This window comes from Nerophis ophidion, linkage group LG04 (assembly GCF_033978795.1).
Source record: "Nerophis ophidion isolate RoL-2023_Sa linkage group LG04, RoL_Noph_v1.0, whole genome shotgun sequence".
In the NCBI taxonomy this organism is placed as follows: Eukaryota; Metazoa; Chordata; class Actinopteri; order Syngnathiformes; family Syngnathidae; genus Nerophis; species Nerophis ophidion.
This window is the reverse complement of record NC_084614.1, coordinates 40,993,152-41,014,910: the sequence shown is the minus strand read 5'-3', so window position 1 is coordinate 41,014,910 and position 21,759 is coordinate 40,993,152. Positions and strand designations below refer to the sequence as shown.

At 39.0% G+C, this 21,759-nt stretch overlaps 1 protein-coding gene across 1 annotated transcript; it reads left to right on the top strand.

Moving 5' to 3' along the window:
- Positions 1–1,167: 1,167 nt before the first annotated feature.
- crx (cone-rod homeobox) lies at positions 1,168–11,687 on the top strand. Its single transcript, XM_061898063.1, has 3 exons — positions 1,168–1,549; positions 6,358–6,509; positions 9,106–11,687. The coding sequence occupies exons 1-3, from the start codon at positions 1,453–1,455 to the stop codon at positions 9,742–9,744; spliced, it is 888 nt and encodes a 295-aa protein (XP_061754047.1). The 5' UTR covers positions 1,168–1,452; the 3' UTR covers positions 9,745–11,687.
- Positions 11,688–21,759: the final 10,072 nt, after the last annotated feature.

Genomic DNA, 21,759 nt, shown 5'->3' with positions numbered 1-21,759 from the left:
GCATAATTACACAGTATTTTGGAGATCTGTGTTGCTGAATCTTTTGCAATTTGTTCAATTAATATTGGAGAACTCACAGTAAAAAGATGGAGTTGGGAAGCTTTAGCCTTTAGCCACACAATCACACGGTGTTTCCTTGTTTAAAATTCCTGGAGGTGAAACTTTCCTATGGATCAGAGCACGGTCAAGAAAACATGGATCCCTACCAAATGTCAACCAGCAGGTTTCGGTGAGAAAATTGTGGTTAAAAAGTCAGTTCTTACCGGAGAAAAGTTGAGCTTGTGCCGTCCATAGCTGCCGACTATCAGGTACTATTTAACTCACTAAAACACTAGCAACACAATAGAAGGATAAGCGATTTCCCAGAATTATCCTAGTAAATGTCTCTAAAAACATCGGAATCCGTCCCAATGCAATCGCGTTTTTTTTTTAACTTATTTTTTTAAATCTTTTTTTTTTTCTAGTCTGTCGCTATCAATATCCTCAAACACGAATCTTTCATCCTCGCTCAAATTAATGGTGAAATTGTCTTTTTCTCGGTCCGAATAGGACTTTTTGTTGGAGGCTCCCATTAAAAATAATGTGAATATGTGAGGAGCCCCCACATGCGTGACGTCATCGTCTGCGACTTCCGGTAGAGGCAGGGCATTTCTCTTAACACCGACAGTTGCGAACTTTATCGTGGATGTTCTCTACTAAATCCTTTCAGCAAAATATGGCAATATCGCAAAATGATCAAGTATAACACACAGAATGGACCTGCTATCCCCGTTTGAATAAGAAAATCTCATTTCAGTAGGCCTTTAAGTCTTTGTTACTTAGAATATGTTCCCAATACTAAAGTGTTACCAAAAACATATAACTTTGTCTTGAATTTTAAAAACGTTTTATTTTTCATTAAAGAAGGGTTCGGTGAATGCGCATATGAAACTGGTAGGGTTTGGTACCTCCAACAAGGTTAAGAACCACTGTTGTAAAGACACATGACGTGAATACTGAAAATTGTAAACAATGCTCTTCATTGGTTGCTTGGCTGTAAACATGTCCACACTGATGGAGAAGTACTGATGAGTTCCGACCATGTGCCCGCCAAACTGTTGCGTGACGTAACGTGCGCGTGCAAGAGTGGGCGGGGCTTACCAGCGCTACGGTTTGCTTTCCTCTAATTAGCAGCCCGAGCGCGCCTGGGGACCTCAGTGGAGCGTCCTGTGCACGGCGTGAAGGCACCCGGGGGCCCCATTCGCCTACCTACACACTTGAGGAAGAAGAAGAAGAATTTTTGGGTGATGCTCTGCGCGCCATCTTGCTCCGGGCTGAGCAAAATAAGTGTTGTTTTTTTTGCAGTTTTTGTGAAGTGTCCCAAGGGGGAGTCCGCTCCTTCCTGGCGTCTCAGCTGAGGGCCATCGGCTGTCATCCCGCACCCAAGAGAGGACCTCAAAGTTTGCAGCCACGATGATGTCCTACATCAAACAACCGCATTACACCATGAACGGCTTGAATTTGCCCGGCCCTGGCATGGATGTGCTGCACACCACTGTTGCTTATCCTTGTAAGTATAACTCAATTTTTTTTGTCATTCGTTTGTTTGTTTATAATATTTTTGCGTGAGTTTAGCGGGTAAAAAAAAGAGGCTGGCACGCACCACCTTCCCTAAATATACTTATTTAAATGTATATGCACTTTTTTTTTTTTATAGAAATGACACTAGTGACTCATGTTTAAACATAAAATAAGTTGTTTTGAGACTACTTTTTAATGGACTTTGTTAAAATGTTCATTTTTATTGGCCTGCGCTTCATATTTTAAAGATAGAGTTACTAAACAGGTGCAAACGTGCGTAATGCAAGAGGATAATGTTGAAAAGTTGATGCTGATAACACAGAGATGACTGGCTGTTCCCCCCCCCCCCCTTAAATATGTTTATAACTTGCAACCATACTGCATCTGAATACCCAATATATACAAAATGTTATTGCAATAATTCATTATAATTTCTTATGTGACTTAAGTGGATGTTTACATTTCTATAGACTTAAAGCTATTTCAGGGGTGTGAACACATTTTTCCACTGAGGGCTACAGACTATAAAAATCCATATATAGCAAGGGCCATTTTCATATGTTTAACTGTTTATTCTTGTATTGCTCTTTGTATGTGTATTTTTTTTTTAAATAGTCTTATTAGAAAAAAAAATCTGCAGGCTGGAAGCAGCCCCTCGGGCCACAAAAATAAAAATGAAAATGTAAACGTTGGGGAAAGAACAGTATATAAATCCAAAATGTAAGTAGAAAAAGTTAAGCTGTTGAAATGTTTTATGTTTTTTTTTTTGGACATACATTTCGAAATTAAAAGTAATTTCTGCATTTAGTACATTTTTTAAATAAACACAAATATACAAAAATGGGCGGGGGGGGGGGGGGGTAGAACCACAATTCAAAATATAAAGAGAAAAAGTTAAATTGCTTAGTTTTTTGCCTTTTGTCAAAATGCCTCTGGCATCTTTAGATGTTTCTGTATTTATTACAGTGTCTTATCAATTTAATAGTAATATTTATTTTGTATTTGTATTTATTCATATATTTAATATGTTTATAAATATATTTATTAAAGTATTTTTTTTTTATGATGACCTTTATGCTTAAGCAAATCTTGTCATTGTTATATTAGTAAAGCAGATGTGTTCAAAGCACAGCTCTGGAAAGAATGCGCGGCCCACAGTTATCTTTTTATGGCTCTAGAATACTACAAAATAAAAAAGCAAAAATAGGCAAAAAAAGGAGCTATATAACGTAAAGAGAAAGAGTTAACTTGTCGAATTGGTTTCAGACGTCTTTTTTTATTTTTTTTGTTTTGCAAAAAATATATATCAAATACTCCCTCCCCCTCACCTTCATCTTTGGATGTTTTCAGTAATTACTATTGTGTTTTGTCAATATTTTATCAATTTCGTATTTATTTATTCATTTTAATTTTTTTATATTTATCAGAAAAATGCGTGGGTTCCCTCCGGGTACTCCGGCTTTCTCCCACTTCCAAAGACATGCACCTGGGGATAGGTTGATTGGCAATACTAAAACAAATTGGCCCTAGTGTGTGAATGTGAGTGTGAATGTTGTCTGTCTATCTGTGTTGGCCCTGCGATGAGGTGGCGACTTGTCCAGGGTGTACTCCGCCTTCCGCCAAAAAAGGGAATAAGCAGTAGAAAATGGATGGATGGATATTTTATAATTTATGGTGACCTCTACGCCTAAGGTAGGGATTTGGCATTGCTCGACTGCTAGGGCGGCCGTGCCAGCAATTTAAGGGTTGCTGGTTTAATTCCATCCTCCAATTCTGCCATCTTAATCAAGACACTTCACCCACCTTGGTCCCAGTTGCACCTAAGCGTTCAAAGCACAGCGCGGGGCCATTTATTTCTGAATTTCCCCCAGCGATCAATAAAGTACTTCTATTCTATTTATTAGATTAGATTAGATTAGATTAGATAGTACTTTATTTATTCCGTCAGAGTTCAATTACAATTTTCAGCACAATCCCATTCAAGATCAAACAAACATTACAGGGAGACAGAACAGGGGGGGAATGGGAGAAAAAAATGGAAGATTAAAATAAAAATAAAAAATTTAAAAAAAAAATCGGTCTTAGCCTGGGTCCTGCAGAGGGGGTGCAGACTGAGGCCAAGGGAAAAAAACAACTCATGGCCATAGTACACATCCCTCTTACATGTGTGTAAGAGGGAAACATCAAACATCAAACAACACAGAGGACATTAAAGACATTAAAGCAGCAGATACAACCAGCCACTTCTACATACAGCTATGAATAAAAATTAAAAGAAACATATCCACTGTGGTGGCCTCTGCGGTGTTCCACGCCATCGTCCGCTGGGGAGGAGGAAGCATGGCCAGAGACCGGAGCGGATCCAACAAAGCAACCAAGAGAGCCGACTCCACTCTCGGCCGCCAACCAACTTTCGGCCAGTGTCCAGTCCGCATGGATGAGCGATGATATGTCCAAGGAGACTGAGGTGTCCGACACCTGCTCACCCAGCCAAGACACCGCGAAGCCTCTCGGTCCCAGCGCTCAATGCTAGCTCTGCAGCCCTGTCCCCTCATCCGCATCTCTTCCAGTCCCTCCAAACCGACTCCGGTGTGGCAGACACCCAGCAGCTGGTCTCCATGGCCAAAAGGCTCCCGGGAGGCAGATCCAGAAGTCCACAAAAAAAAGCACCACAGAGGTCACAAAAGTGCCACCCCTTGTCACACAGGACACCAAAATGCAAAACAATATATAATAACACATGAAAACAAGAGGGAAACACAAAAGGATGACACAAGAGATCAGAGCTCCTGCCAACAGCAGCCACTACAGCAGCGCCATCTTGGAAAAAAAATAAAAATAAAAATGGCATACAGTTAATTTTTATGGCCCTAAATTACTACAAACATGTACCAAAAAAGAGCTAAAATTGATCAGTGAACTGGTATTGAATTGATTAAGATGCAACTTAACCAACAGTAAGCAAAATGTGAAGCTAGGCAAACACACATACAACACTAAATATATCTTGTGGTGTACCCCAGGGATCAATCCTGGGACCAAATTAGTTCAATCTGTATATAAACATTTGTAAAGTTACAAAATACTTTGAGTTAGTATTATTTGCAGACAAAGTGACAGTGTTTAGTTTTTTGTTTTTTTTTGGTAAGCGATAACACACAGACGCTAATACAACTAATAACAGAATAAATTAACATATTAAAGAGATGGTTTAACAAAAACAGACTATCAAAAGTGCAAATAGGCAGAGTAGACAGTAATAGAGTAAAATTAACCAAACTAACAGGTATAATAATGGATGATAAAATGAACTGGAGGCCCTGCGATGAGGTGGCGACTTGTCCAGGGTGTACGCCGCCTTCGGCCCGAATGCAGCTGAGATAGGCTCCAGCACCCCGTGCGACCCTGAAAAGGACAAGTGGTCAACACAAATTTCAACATAAGGTGGCAAGATATACTTTCAGAATAAATCTAAATACTGTATGTTCTGTACCAAAAATTACTCTATATTCTCTACTGCTTGCGAGTGTTAACGTATCGAAGATATGGGGAAATAACTACAAAAGTACACGTTATTTACTAACCGTGTTACATTTCTTTAAAATGAGAATTTTGTAATCATCTCATTATGTGAACTACAACTTTTTTAACTATTTAATGAGAAAATTGTTAATTATAATTATGGATTTAAAGTGTGTACAAACTAAGAACAGGAAGTGGACAAATGTGTCAGCAATTGTTATGAAATGGAAAATGGGTGTACGATTAAATAAGCTTTGCTTCGTCCTACTCCTTTTCGGACACGTTGTAATGATAAACTCGAAATACTGTCTGTAATGTGTCATATTGTATACAGTATGCATGTTCGAAATGAACCTAAACCGCAACCGTAATATAAAGACACAACATTAAACCGTTGATGTGAAAACCCAAAGCCGACATTAAGTTTTTCACAGTATATTGGACTGGTTTTAGCCTTGTGATGAACCCACTCCACCAACCCCCTGTCTCGTTTGTACTTATTGTGTAATATTTTATAAATGTTTAATTATAGTATTTATTTATTATTTCAGTTTGGAGACCTACACGCTTAAGACAGTCTTGTCATTTCTATCGCGGTATTGCAGGAGTGTTCAACGCAAAACAAGCACAGTACTAACGGCGAGCAGCTAATTTTTTTACTGGCCTTTGATAAAAAATAAATAAATAAATAAAATGGTTTAGAAAATTATAATAATTTAATTACATACTGACTTACTTTACTTATTTTTGAAAGGAATGATTAGGTGGCTCAGATTATTATATTTTAAATTAGATGTGTATTTTTTCCTCCTCTCCCTAATTTCTACCTCCTCAGGCTAATTTTCAAGACATTCAAATGACATGGCATGAAAGCGAGACAAAACCTTCTCTCCACAACTTCGTCACTTGACTTGTTCTGAAACAAACACTGTGAGGTGTTTGGCAACCCCGCAGGACAAATAATCACAATTTGACTCCGCAAACTAAACTTGAACTAGCAAAGGTTTTCACTTTGTCTCTCTCTCTCTCTTTCCACCCCACCTCTATCTTTCTCACTCTCTCTCTCTCTGACACGACTGGGTAGAATATTTGTGTATGAAGAGCAAATAGTCCCCCAAAGCAAAGTCACCAGGTTATTTCCAACTGTCTTTTTTGTTTCTGCTTTTGACAACAAAGTCGGTGTATACTTTCAAGTACATATTTCTTGCGGGGGGACTTTTGGTCATTCTTTGTGTACCTCACAGTTTTATTTTATTTTATTTTTTTACACTACAGCCACACCCAGAAAGCAGCGGAGGGAGCGGACCACCTTCACCAGAACACAACTGGACATCCTGGAGGCTCTGTTTTCCAAGACCCGCTACCCAGACATCTTCATGAGGGAAGAAGTAGCGCTCAAGATCAACTTGCCAGAGTCACGTGTGCAGGTATATAGAAATATATGTGACAGGAGGTGTGGCCAAACTGTGGCCTTGGGGGCTATCTGTGGCTCACAGCTTGTTTTATGATGGCCCGCGGCATACTGAAGGCTACAAACATTAGATGAAAACATTTTGTACACTAATAATCCAGATCCAATCCTATTTTCAATTTAGTGATGATCAATCTATGCGAAGACGTCTGAACATCCATTCATACATTCTCTACCGCTTGTCCCTTTTGGGGTTGCGGGGGGTGCTGGAGCCTATCTCAGCTGCGGGTGGAAGGCGGCGTACACCCTGGACAAGTCACCATCTCATTGCAGGGCCAACACAGATAGACAGACAACATTCACACTCACATTCACACACTAGGGCCAGTTTAGTGTTACCAATCAACTTATCCCCAAGTGGATGTCTTTGGCGGTAGGAGGAAGCCGGAGAACCCGGAGGGAACTCATCCATCCATCTATTTTCTACCGCTTATCCCCTTCGGGGTCACAGGGGGTGCTGGTGCACATCTCAGCTACAATCGGGCAGAAGGCGGGTACACCCTGGACAAGTCGCCACCTCATCACAGGGCCAACACAACATTCACACTCACATTCACACACTAGGGCCAATTTAGTGTTTCCAATCAACCTATCCCCAGGTGCATGTCATTGGTGGTGGGAGGAAGCTGGAGTGCCCGGAGGGAATCTATGAAGTCTAATGATCCAATAGTATAATTACAAAGAATAAATAAAGGGAATAAGCATATAGAAAATGGATGGATGGAAAAATAAAACAGCAAGAATGGAAAAACAAAGAGCAAAAACTCATATTTTACAAAAAATACCCCATGCATATTTTGATTTTGCTGTAATAATTATAGTATTTTTTATACCAATCAATGGTGAAAATAATCAAATGATAAAACCATTTAAAAATGGCAATAATAATGGTCTAGTATTAATACCCCCCTCAAAAAACAAAAACAAAAAAAAAACATATTTTCATATACTGAATACAATTAAATCTGATAAATACTTGTAAAATATGTATCGGTGTTGTCATTATCAGTGGGTATGGAAAATATTCGGACCCATTCTAAATGTATCACTCTTTGTGTCATTGAAACCATTTGCTAAAATCAAAAAAGTGTGTTATATTTCTCTTTATTGTGCACTCAGTACCCCCTTTTTGATAAAAAAAAACTGAAATGTAGACATTTTTGTAAATGTATGTAAAATAAAATCCAAAAAAATCACGTACATATTCGTACGCATTCAGACCCTTTGCTCAATACTTTGTTGACGCACCTTTGGCAGCAATTACAGCCTCAAACCTTTTTGAATATGATGCTACAAGCTTGGCACACCTATCTTTGGCCAGTTTTGCACATTCCTTTTTGCAGCACCTGTCAAGCTCCATCAGTTTGGATGGGAAGTGTTGAAGATCATATTTAACTTCACAAATCGAAATACTGTAGACTAAAATTAGTAAAGTAAACAGAAAAGAGGAAGTATTCAATTTTTGTGTGTGTTTTATGCATGTTTTTAAATATTTGTATAGAGTATGCATTTTTGCCCATGTGTTCAGACATTGGGAACAAGGATAATCTAATTAAATGCAGTACTAATTAAATCATAGATAATTATTAGTTTGATAATAAATCAAATAATAAATTATCATTCAAACTATTACAGTAAATAGTTAAAAGATAAACAATAGTAAGTACAAAATTAGACAAAACTAAATATACTGAAATCTGTAATATAAACTTAAAAGAAGAAATATTTTTAAATAATATTTTGTGTGTTATATGTGTTTATTTAATACATTACATTTTTGAATTGTTTCATAATCATATACCGTATGCCTTTTTGCCTACATGTCCAAACATTAGTGACAATGCTAGTCTAATTTATGATACTAGTTCATTCATAATTATTTGATCATTCAACAATAAATAAAATAATGATTTAATAAACACATTATTACAATTAAATATCATGCTAGTTTAATTTATAATACAAGTTGATTCATGAGTGTTAAATAATTTGACAATAAATTAAATAATTAATTATTACACACATTTTTACAATTAAATGCTAAAAAAAACAAAAACATTTATAATTACAAATAGTTACATATATAAATCAAAACATACTAAAATGAATAACATACATTGAGAAGAAGAAATATTAATTAATTTGAGTAAGTGTATGTATTAAGTTTTAAATATTACATATTTCTTGATTGTATAGAATATGCATTTTTGAATATGTGGCTCTGGGACAAATATAAATATATGATTTAGATATTATTTGCTTATTAAGTTTTAGTTATGAAGTTTTTAATGTTTATTTTTCACTTATATTTACAAACTTAATCTTGTAAAAACAATAAAGATTGTAATTTATATTGTTTTCTTATATCATGTAAAATGCAATACCATTTTTTAGTATGTCCTTTTTCTAAATAGTTTAACAGTCAGCTATTAGTTCTGGGAAGTCTGGATCACGCTCCTCATTTCAACATTTACAGAGCATGGTTTGAAGAACAAATGATTACTGTACAAGGAATAACAATATTTATATGTCGATCCTATTTGTGCGTCCAGGTGTGGTTCAAAAACCGCCGTGCCAAATGCCGCCAGCAGCAGCAGCAGAGCAATGGCCAGTCTAAACCCCGCCCACCCAAGAAGAAGGCCTCGCCGGTGCAGGAGCCCACCATCCCAGATCCCGTCCCCAACCCGTCCGGTTCATTCAGCCCCTCGCCGGTCCAGGTAGGCCCCAGCCTGGCCCAGGGTTCCGGTGGCGGAAACACGGCCGTGTCCATCTGGAGCCCGGCCATCTCGCCCCTCCCTGATCCCCTGGCCTCCTCCACCGCCCCTTGCATGCAGAGGCCCTCACCATACCCCATGAGCTACGGCCAGCCGTCCGCCTACAGCCAAGGCTACGCCAGCACCACTTCTTACTTCACGGGTCTGGACTGCAGCGCCTACCTGTCCCCCATGCACTCGCAGTTGTCCGGGACCGGGGGCGCCCTCAGCCCCATCACCGTGCCCTCCATGGGGGGCTCCCTCAGCCAGTCACCGGCCTCACTTTCTTCACAGGGCTACAGCACCGCCTCCTCCTTGGGCTTCACCTCTGTTGACTGCCTAGACTACAAGGACCAGCAGGCCTGGAAACTGGGCTTCACCACAATGGACTGCCTGGACCATAAGGACCAAAACTCCTGGAAGTTCCAGGTCCTCTAGAGAAGCTACGCCTCTTGGCATGCGTATATTATTAGTTGCCAGGCGTGCGGCTTTCTTGTTTGTATGAGTTTGATGTTACTTTAAAAAGGCCGCCATTTTAGAGGAGACGTTCACCTGAATACATTTGGACAACAAACGCCTTTCAACAGTTTGTAGAAAAAGACTGCACATAGCGACACGGCTCTTTGCTATTTTATTTATTTTGACTTATTTCTTTGGTTTGATGTCATTTGCTTGATGTTCTTAGGCGTTTGTGTTCAGTACTACAGCCAGTGTTAGCATTTAGCGGATCTTCTGTTTTAGCTGTGTGTTATATTAAAGCCATTTATTCTGGACACGTTTGTGCACTGATAATCCTTCGGAGATTTTAAACCGTGCAGTACACCCAAATTGGTTATGTGCTGATAGACAAAATATTAGATACAGTGCAACATGTTCAACCAAATACTGATATCGATTCGATACAATATCAGCACGAATGATACATAGGTTTTACTTATTTTGTAGTGTGGAGCGTTAGAAAAGGCTTGATCAGGTGATATGTTGCAACTGCATACTGGTTTTATTCAGATAGTCTAAAATGGACTGTAAAGGCTACTAATTTGTTGTATTTACACATCTGAGTCTCATTTGCAAGTACGATATGCACTCATTTCAGTTTGTCTTAGGTGTGTTGCCGTAGTCAGGAAGTAGTTTTGGCCATTCTGCTGAATTTGCCAGTCTTGTCTATTGTTGAAAGTGTACAATGTACAATCGCCAATTCTAATTAGTAGCATATAGTACAGTATATTCAATGTAAATTAGCATCGAGCTAAATACATTTCGCTTATGCTGAAATGTCACTGAGATGTTTTTTTGAATCTCGTGTAAGGTACATACATGACAAACTTTATTCGTGTATGTTCAGTTTTACACTGTTTTGAAGTTGGGACTCTTAAAAGGCTCTCAAATGAAAGACAACCTGAAGAGACGTTAGCGGGAACAGAACAGACTGCTTGTATCGGAGTTCTTATATCGGAGCCTTATAGAATGCTGCAGGCTGTTTTTTGCTGATATCAAACTGATGTCATTATTGGATGAAGTGCCCGCTTGTGTCAACGCGGTCAACCATTTTTGCTGACGTAAAATCTGAGACCCAAAGTGGTCTTTTCTATGAAAGTTGACCAACACATGGAGTCTAGGTCCCACGTGTTCTTTTTGTCACTGAAAAGGGCCCTTTTAAGGTGACGTACATATTTTTTTAAATGTTATCTATGGATTTTAAGTTAACAAAACCTCAATCTACAGTAATATCTACACCAAATTACTATAACATGAAAAACGGTAACACTTCTATTTTGATAGTTCAATTCTGGCGACTGAGCTGCCAATTTATTATAATCATAAAAAGTACAGCTTTTTTTGTTTTTGTTTTGTAGTTTGAAAAACAATACTACAATTATTTTTATGGTAAAATTATTGCTATTGAGCTGCCGTTATTTTTTTTTACCATACAATTTATGGGTCGTTTTTACAGTGCATTGTAAAATGGTAAAACGTACCACTTTTAATTTGACAATAAAATTCTGCCTAGTGAGCTGGCAGGTTGTTGTTTTTTTTACTGTAAAATCAATGGTTGTTTTTACAGTGCAGCGTTGTAAATGGAACAACGATACCAATGTTATTTTTACGGTAAAATTCTGATGACTGAGTTGGCAGTTAGTTTTTTAACTGTAGGACCTACAGGTTGTTGTTTTTACAGTATATTTTTGTAAATAGAAAAACAGGACCACTTTTGTTTTTACAGTAAAATTCTGGTGATTGAACTGACTGTTTTTTACCGTAAAAACTAGGGGTGTGGGGAAAAATCGATTCGAATTTGAATCGCGATTCTCACGTTGTGCGATTCAGAATTGATTCTCTTTTTTTTTTAAATAAAAAAAAATGTGATTTTTTTTTTTTTTATCAATCCAACAAACCAATACACAGCAATACCATAACAATGCAATCCAATTCCAAAACCAAACCTGACCCAGCAACACTCAGAACTGCAATAAACAGAGCAATTGAGGAGACACAATCACGACACAGAACAAACCAAAAGTAGTGAAACAAAAATGAATATTATCGACAACAGTATCAATATTAGTTATAATTTCAGCATAGCAGTGATTAAAAATCCCTCACTGACATTATCATTTGATATTTATAAAAATAAAAAAAAGAACAATAGTGTCACAGTTGCTTACACTTGCATCACATCTCATAAACTTGACAACACACTGTGTCCAATGTTTTCACAAAGATAAAATAAGTCATATTTTTGGTTCTTTTAATAGTTAAAACAAATTTACATTATTGCAATGAGTTGATAAAACATTGTCCTTTACAATTATAAAGGCTTTTAAAAAAAAATCTACTACTCTGCTAGCATGTCAGCACAATGGGGTAGATCCTGCTGAATTTCTATGTATTGAATGAACACAGAATCGTTTTGAATCGGAAAAATATCGTTTTTAAATCGAGAATCGCGTTGAATCGAAAAAATCGATATACTGTATAATCCAATCGCGACCCCAAGAATCGATATTGAATCGATTCGTGGGACACCCAAAGATTCGCAGCCCTAGTAAAAACTAATCTACAGTCGTTTATTTTACAGCGCATAACTGTAAATAATAAAAACCACCCTGTTGTCACATTTTCAAGGTGAAATTCTGCCGATTGATCTGTATATATTTTACTGACTTGTTCAAGCGCTTTTGTCAACATAAACGGGCCTATGTTGGGCCACAAATTTTATGTCACGGATTCCACAACTAACAAAGGTTCAAATGTTATTTTTAAGATTGTTCGCCAGCGTAAGAAAGATTAGCGCAAATCATGGTCGACGTTATTTTACCGTTATTAGCGCAAATCAATGTCAGAGTTATTTTACCGCTTACGTTGACGCAGATTAGTGGGATGTGTATTTATTCGGCTGTATAAAACTAATTTGCTTTGTCAGCTATAACACACGTTTTGTTCAGATAGTTTAGCATATATTTATAGCATTACATTGGATTGGTTTAACCATTTTTAAATGTGTCAAAAAAAAAAAGGCCCCAACGTTTAGACTTGCTTGTACAGTTTGTGACATAGAAGCGCTTCCAGATTGAGGTGGACTTTAGTCATAAGGCTGGCATGGTGCTTCACTTGGTCCATCTTGGTTATTTTAGTTGATCTCATTCTGGTAGTGTCCCAATCCTCTTAGCCTCCCTTCAGCAATGCCCTAAGTGAATTAGTTGGGATTATTGCCCTATCCTCCACTCTTTCTGTCTCTCATCCATCCTTGTCAACCCCTCGCCTTCCTTTCTTGGCCGGGATTTTTTTTTTTTAACCTCCTTCCTTCTCGTTTATCTTTGGCTTTTCTTCATGTCTCATTTTAATGTCTGTTCTTCTGATTGCATACTTTATGTTAGCTGACTGCAATCTCATGCTTCCATTCATTTTTCATTTAATTTACCATCTATCAAGCCCAGTGGTTTGTCTACTTTCAGTCCTTTACAACAATCCCACACTGCGAGTCGCAATATTTGGTAATCCCGGCATGACCCCATTACTGCCACGCAATCATCAAATTCATACAAGAACATTTGCAGCAAGTGTGTGTGCTGTTATGTTTTCCATCCATCCTTACAGTTTTAATTGTTTGGAAATATTTCATATTATTTGTTTAAAAGGCATTGATCAGTTGTTCATTTACAATAGGACATATATGGAGTAGCTGCGAACAGATACTTGCTGTAACCTTGTGTACATATAAATAATAAAAGCAATTTCTATTTGTTGCTTTGTAATATTTTGATGATAAACTGCAAGTAGAGAAGTGGAGAGGCAGCACTCCACACAGACCTAATCCCACTCTGCGCACACTGTAATCCCACCGCCCTCCCTCCCTTTGGTGTGATTGGTTAATCCCTGCATCGTGCATCCTGATTGGTTAACCTCTCAGAAAGGGCACAGCACATTTGTAATCCCACTGCCACCACACAGGGACAGACATTTGTGCTATAATCCCCGAGAGGAGCAGATGTGATGGGGGAGGGACGCTGCTGTGCATAACAGGAAGAACTGTGTGTGAGTGTGTGTGTGTGTGTGTGTGTGTGTGTGTGTGTGTGTGTGTGTGTGTGCGTGCGTGCGTGCGTGCGTGCGTGCGTGCGTGCGTGCGTGCGTGCGTGCGTGTGTGTGTGTGTGTGTGTGTGTGAAGCACGAATCATGTTGGGGAAAAAAACATGCAACTTTTGCACTGTTAAACCCACTTAATAGCCTAAACTGTATATATCAAATGTTCTCATTTGAATATTTCAACATCAAAAATATCAATTTATGCTACTAGTCTTTCTTGGTTGGTTAGCAGTCACACTCAACTATACTACATTTTACAGGGTCTCACTAACGTCTGGACACATAGAGTTCAATATGATGTCGGTCCACCTTTTACAGCTATTACAGCTTCAACTCTTCTGGGAAGGCTGTCCACAAGGTTGCAGAGTGTGTTTATAGGAATTTTTGACCATTCTTCCAAAAGCGCATTGGTGAGGTCACACACGGATGTTGGCCGAGAAGGCCTGGCTCTGAGTCTCCATTCTAATTCATCACAAAAGTGTTCTATCGGGTTCAGGTCAGGACTCTGTACAGGCCAGTCAAGTTCATCCACACCAGACGCTGTCATCATTGTCTTTATGGACCTTGCTTTGTGCACTGGTGACAGTCATGTTGGAAGCGGAAGGGGCACGCTCCAAACTGTTCCCGCATTCAAAGTTCCTTTCACTGTAACTAAGGGGCCAAACCCAACTCCTGAAAAACAACCCCACATCATAATTCCTCCTCGGTCAAATTTCACACTCGGCACAATGCGGTCCGAAATGTTCAGTTCTCCGGGCAACCTCCGAACCGACTGAATTTGTTGCACAGGTGGCATCCTATTACAGTCCAACGCTGGAAATCCTGAGCACGACCCTTTCCTCCACAAATGTTTGTAGAAATCAGTCTCCATGCCTAAATGCTTGATTGTATACACCTGTGGCTGGGCCAAGTGATTAAGACACCTGATTCTGATCATTTGGATGGGTGGCCAAATACTTTTGGCAATTGAGCGTACAATATAAATACATACTAAAGAATTGGTAATTATTATTTTTTGTATTTTTTTTACAAAAGCACTTTATTTGTATCATTATATGTAATATCCAAATTATGTAATTATTATTATTTTTTCATTTTTTTAATGTAATTATAATTACTTTCCAAATAATTAAATATTTTGTTTACTATGTACCATTTTTTGAATTTATTATAAATTGAATTGAATGAAATTGGAATACAGGAATGTATGTCAGACCTACTGTATATTGTTTGTATGAAGTATGTCCAAACATTAAAGACACCATGTCGATAGTATAATAACATCAAAATAAAAGAAAACATTTGCATTCATTTAATGTATGATATCCAGTGAATATATACTAGATAAATAATTTCATTTCCATCCATCCATTTTCTACCGCTTATTCCCTTTGTGGTCGCGGGATAATTTCATTTGAAAAATTTGATTAACACAACAGTCATTATCAATTTTTTTCATCATATGTAATATTTTATTTATTCATTAAATGTTTTAGGTTATCTATTTAAAATTATACTTTTCAAGAAAGGCATTATTTAATTAGTTATAAATTATTTTAAGATTTTTGTGTGTCTACAGTATGTCGACACATTAGGGATACAATGTAGGCAAGCAAAAGTGCAATATAATAACATCACAATCATATGTTATTCAATTAAAGATATATTCCATCCATCCATCCATCTTCTTCCGCTTATCCGAGGTCGGGTCGCGGGGGCAACAGCCTAAGCAGGGAAACCCAGACTTCCCTCTCCCCAGCCACTTCGTCTAGCTCTTCCCGGGGGATCCCGAGGCGTTCCCAGGCCAGCCGGGAGACATAGTCTTCCCAACGTGTCCTGGGTCTTCCCCGTGGCCTCCTACCGGTTGGACGTGCCCTAAACACCTCCGTAGGGAGGCGTTCGGGTGGCATCCTGACCAGATGCCCGAACCACCTCATCTGGCTCCTCTCGATGTGGAGGAGCAGCGGCTTTACTTTGAGTTCCTCCCGGATGGCAGAGCTTCTCACCCTATCTCTAAGGGAGAGCCCCGCCACACGGCGGAGGAAACTCATTTCGGCCGCTTGTACCCGTGATCTTATCCTTTCGGTCATGACCCAAAGCTCATGACCATAGGTGAGGATGGGAACGTAGATCGACGGGTAAATTGAGAGCTTTGCCTTCCGGCTCAGCTCCTTCTTCACCACAACGGATCGGTACAACGTCCGCATTACTGAAGACGCCGCACCGATCCGCCTGTCGATCTCACGATCCACTCTTCCCTCACTCGTGAACAAGACTCCTAGGTACTTGAACTCCTCCATACTTAAATATGTAAAGATATATTTAAATATGTATTCAGTATGTAATACTAATGAAAAAAATGTATACATATTTATTAGTCATTCAATGTATTCAATTATTTGAATGTATTTTTTTGGTTTTTTAATGCAATTAAATATAATATTTTCATTTATTTATTAAGCGCTTTTATTTTTGAAATGATTTAATTTTAATTAATTTTAGGTTATTACGTATTTAATTTGCTACTTATCAATTCATTAGTTATTAAATCAATATACATCCAGACTTTAGAGGTACACTGTTCACGAGCAATAGTGCTATATAATAACAAGAATAATATGACAGGACTATGTCGTGTAAAGTATTTCACAAAAGAAAGTACACTTGTCACGATCAAGCAACATTAGAGTAGTCATTGTGCAGCTTGTATAGCGGTATTTTATTTATCATATGCAATAAAAAAATATTCTCTGAACAACTATGACACAAGTGATTACAGCAAGTTAATTGTGATACCGACTGCATGACTGCTGGGGAACTGCGGTTCATTGAGGGAAACATAGATTCCAACATACAGTGAAATTCTGAAGCAGTCAACTGTCAGGTTCCCAACAAGGTAAGGTACCTACCTGAGTAAGCTGAAGTTGATAAAGTGGTCAAGCATGTCTCCTCCACACCTGAACTAAATGTTTGTAATAAGAAAAGAATAGCTAAGCATATACTTACTATTTTCATACCTGAGTAAGCTGAAGTTGATAAAGTGGTCAAGCATGTCTCCTCCACACCTGAACTAAATGTTTGTAATAAGAAAAGAATAGCTAAGCATATACTTACTATTTTCATCATCAAGCTGAGTCTATACTGCCACTTGCTGGCCAGTGGTGGTTCTGGACAGATGGAAGATTTTGCCTGGAGGCCCATGACTCATGATGAAATTGGAGAAAAGATCCTCCTCTCTGCTTCGGACAATTGGGAAACACAAAAAAAATGTAGGATAAAATATTATTTTTATATACCAGTAATCTTGGCATGCATATAATAACAGCGACTTGCAACATGCAGTGACGTCAATTCTGCCAAAAGCAACTTTTTTTAATGAAGCCAGTCTTATCTATAGGTGAGTGTCAGATGTACCTAATGGTATGACTGGCAAATCGATATAACTTCTTAGAAATTTATTTTTGAAATATATTGCTTGGCCAGATTCTTTTAACCCAATGTGGTACCCGAGTCAAAAAGTTTGGGAATCCCTGTAATAAACGCTTGTTATTTTCAGCTCGCTTCTCCGTTTCCACCATTCTGTTTTATGTTTCTTGTTAGTGAACTTTATGATGATGACTAACTTTGAGTGCATCCTCATTTCAATGATTACCATGTTAATGTACATTTTTATCTGATCCTAATTTGTCTGCCCTCTGTTGAAGGTTTCTAACTGAACCAACCTATGCAGCAATTGCAATGGCCAAAAAAATAATTAAAACAGGTTTCTTGTCTGAAGACCATTTAGTTTCAATTTTGTAAAACTGCAAAACAGATACAATAAAAATATTAGTATTTGTATTCATGTACAGACGGAAAATGGCATTTTAACTAAAACGTTTTAACAAACCAAACATATATGCGCCTACTAGCGTATGACACAGCAGAGAAAAAGACGTTTTATACACAAATGACCAAAGCAATAGCAGTATAGTTCACAATATGTTTAGGCACTTACAGATTATGCCTTGCCAAATATTTGTCTAAGTAAAATGCAAAGTGTTTGGATGTAAACACTTGCAGCGCAGCTTTCAAAATGGCTAAATTAGAGGGGTTCTGATTTTTCTACATTTCCCACAATGCATTGCTATTGGCCATATTAGAAGACTTTGCTTGTAACACCCCCATTGTTGCTGATCTTTCAAGTAGTGATACTAATAATACCGACAATGTGTGAGATGAACTACCACAATTGAGGTGGGAGAGATTACTAGCTTTTATCACATTCCTATGCTGTTGAAAGTTTTATTGATTCTATGTAACTTGTTTTTGTGTGCTATGGCTATGAGGGTTTTTTTCCTTCCTTTGACTGAATATTTTTTTACTCTCAAAAAACTTTGATAGTAGTTGTATTGATTAAAAGTAGTACTCACTTCTTCCATCCGGACTTTAGCCTCCACATACAAAAAAATAATGCCGAAGCGAAGAGAACATCATTCCCCCAATTCTGCCTTACAGTAACAGTGGGCTGAGATGACATTGTATTAGTTATCCGTGATTATCCAGGGTGTCAAATTTAAGTCAGATAGTTTGAGAGTGTATTACTCTCGCCTGGCTTAACGACACAATGTCCACTCAGTTTATGAACATGAAAATAAACGTCACAAACCCATCCACAAACAAAACGGTCATAGCTTTATAGACTGTTATAATTTTGAAAGGCGTTCAAGGTGGCCGGTTTGAAAAATTTAATATTTCCCAAAGTCTGGGTATGAGACATCAAGGAAGATGTTGTGTTCTCAGCTCCACCCAGACTTGTTGATCTTGTATGGGTTCTTGCTTCAAATTACAGCTGATTTCTCCATATAACGACGGAGGGACTTCTTGTCTAATGACTCACAGTGTTTCTACATCGTATCAACGCCGGCGCAATGTTATTTTTCACTGAATAGTTCGGAAATATTATGAGTAGCGCAATCTTGAACGATGACGCTGAACTTTCAATATGGCTTTTGGCAATAAATCCGAAGCCTGCTATCGTAACAAGACAACATCAACGGGTCCCTTTTCTGTAATACAGCCCGCAGGCTCGGAGAGAGCCACATGTCCGTACAAGTGTCAAGGGGGCCTTAAGGAAGTTGCCTTTGAGCGCTCACCCGCTGCCTTCGTCTTCTATTGAAATCACGGAGCAATGACTGCAATATCTTCCTTAAAGTTGAGTCTCGTAGGATGAAATTTTACAAGAATTACGGCTCATGACGCAAAACACCCTTTAATGGAAACACCTACAAAACCCAAATGTACTTTAACAAATTTTTTTAAATATTACTTTTTTTTTGGGTGAAAAACTGCAACGGAAACGCAGCTATGGGTGACTTGCTTGTCTGGGAGACGCTGTGGAAGAGCACGATCACAGCCTGACGTTGTTGCTGGACAAAGCAAAATGAGATCAAGTTGAAACTTAACAAAAAAAAGTGTCATCAGGACAAATGAAATTAAATACACTGGACACACACTCAGCGCCAATGGACTGAGACCTGATGAGGAAAAGGTGAGACTGGTGACAAAAATCCTAGCCCCACAAAACAAACTAGTATCTCCCAAAGTTTATTCCAAAAGAAGCTGCTTGAAGAGGAAGTTGAGGGGCATTGGGAAGAAGCACAAAAAAGGAGTTTTGAGCACCTTAACAGCTGGCAACAAACACTCTAACACTAAAATATTAGTATGTGAACAAACCTGTGACATTGTCAGTAGATGCCAGCTCAGAAGGGATAGGAGCAATTATTCTGCAGGATCAACAACCTGCCCAGGTCACTCACAGACTGTCAGAGCAGGTATGCACAAATTAAGAAAGAGCTGCTTTCCATTGTTTATGGCTGTGAGAAGTTCCACCAATATTTATATTAAAAAAATGTCTTGTTCGAGGGTGACCACAAAGTATTTTTAAAAACCATTACACCAGGCTCCGGGCTTCACAGTGGTAGAGGGGTTAGTGCGTCTGCCTCACAATACGAAGGTCCTGAGTTGTCAGGGTTCAATCCCGGGCTCGGGATCTTTCTGTGTGGAGTTTGCATGTCCTCCCTGTGAATGCGTGGGTTCCCTCCGGGTACTGCGGCCTCCTCCCACTTCCAAAGACATGCACCTGGGGATAGGTTGATTGGCAACACTAAATTGGCCCTAGTGTGTGAATGTGAGTGTGAATTTTGTCTGTGTATCTGTGTTGGCCCTGCGATGAGGCGGCGACTTGTCCAGGGTTTACGCCGCCTTCCGCCCGATTGTAGCTGAGATAGGCACCAGCGCCCCCCGCGACCCCAAAGGGAATAAGCGGTAGAAAATGGATTGATGGATGGATTGATACACCAGGCTCCCACGAGGTTTCAGAGGATACTACTTAGATACAGTTTTAAAGTCACCTATTGGCCCGTTAAAGAACTTCATATTGCAGATGCATTGAGTCGAGCATTCCACAATGAGCACAAAGAAGATCTGTTGGAGAAAGAATTAAAAGTGAATATGGTCACACTTCAGCTACCCATATCGGAAGAAAAACTGCAGAAGTTCAGAAGAAGTCCCAGAAATACAGTTGCTTGAATGATTGAAACTTTTATTAGTAGATTGTACAGTACAGTACATATTCCGTACAATTGACCACTAAATGGTAACACCCGAATAACTTTTTTATCTTGTTTAAGTCGGGGTCCAAGTAATTCAATTCATGGTACTAAATAAATTCACTAAAATTCATGCTGAAAGACATTACGCTGCAGGGTTGGCCAAATGAAAAAAGTGCAGTAGCAAAAGAAATTCAACCGTATTGGACGAAATAACTCACACATCGGGACTGATGTTTAAATCGGTAGCGCTAATTGTTCCATGTACACTGAGACAACAAATGCTAATCAAGACCCATGAGTCACACTTGGATTGAAGAATAAGTCGTGTCTCAGTGTGCCACTTGCAACGACAACCGCAATAACAACCCAGGAGAACCACTAATGTCACACCCAGTACCAGACAGACTGTGGGAAAAAGTCGGAACTATTCTGTTTCATTTTAAAGGATCTTAGTTGCTACTGTGTGTGGATTATTTCTCTAAATTCCAAGAAATTTAAAAATTGAGACACGCGACCAGTAGCAGCGTTACAGTCACTCTGAAACCAATTTTTGCAAGGCATGGCAATCCTGATGTGGTCATCTCAGTATGCCAGTGCTGAGTTCAAGGACTTTGTAGGAAAATTGGAATTCAAACATTACATATCAAGCACTGGTCAGTCACACTTAGCCAAGTGGTCAAACAGAAAAGGACTGTAAAGACAATCAAAAATCTACTGTAAAAATAAGAGAGTAACGGCGACTCCGACATTTCACTACTGGAGTATCGCAACACACAACTGGAAGGGAAGGTGTGGGATTATCACCGGCACAGCTGCTGATGGGACGACATCCATCCATCCATCCATTTTCTATTGCTTGTCCCTTTTTGGGGTCGCAGGTGGTGCTGGAGCCAATCTCAGCTGCATTCGGCCGGTTGGCGATGTAAACCCTGGACCAGTCGCCACTTCATTACAGGGCCAACACAGATAGACAGACAACATTCACACTCACATTCACACACTCGGGCCAATTTAGTGTTGCCAATCAACCTATCCCCAGGTGCATGTCTCTGGAGGTGGGAGGGAGCCGGAGTACCCGGAGGGAACCCACGCAGTCACGAGGAGAAGATGCAAACTCCACACAGAAAGACCCCGAGCCCGAGGACTTGAACCAAGGACCTTTGTATTGTAAGGCACATGCACTAACCCTTGTGCCAGCATGCTGACAGCTGAAAGGAAATCTCCCAGTCTCCACCTCACTGCTTACACTAGAGGAAGCTGTTTGTGTACAAAGTCA

Coding starts and splice junctions, on each gene's coding strand:
- crx (XM_061898063.1), top strand. CDS start 1,453: ATGATGTCCTACATCAAACAACCGCATTACACCATGAACGGCTTGAAT. Junction 1,550..6,357: donor CACCACTGTTGCTTATCCTT/GTAAGTATAACT, acceptor TTTACACTACAG/CCACACCCAGAAAGCAGCGG. Junction 6,510..9,105: donor TGCCAGAGTCACGTGTGCAG/GTATATAGAAAT, acceptor TTGTGCGTCCAG/GTGTGGTTCAAAAACCGCCG.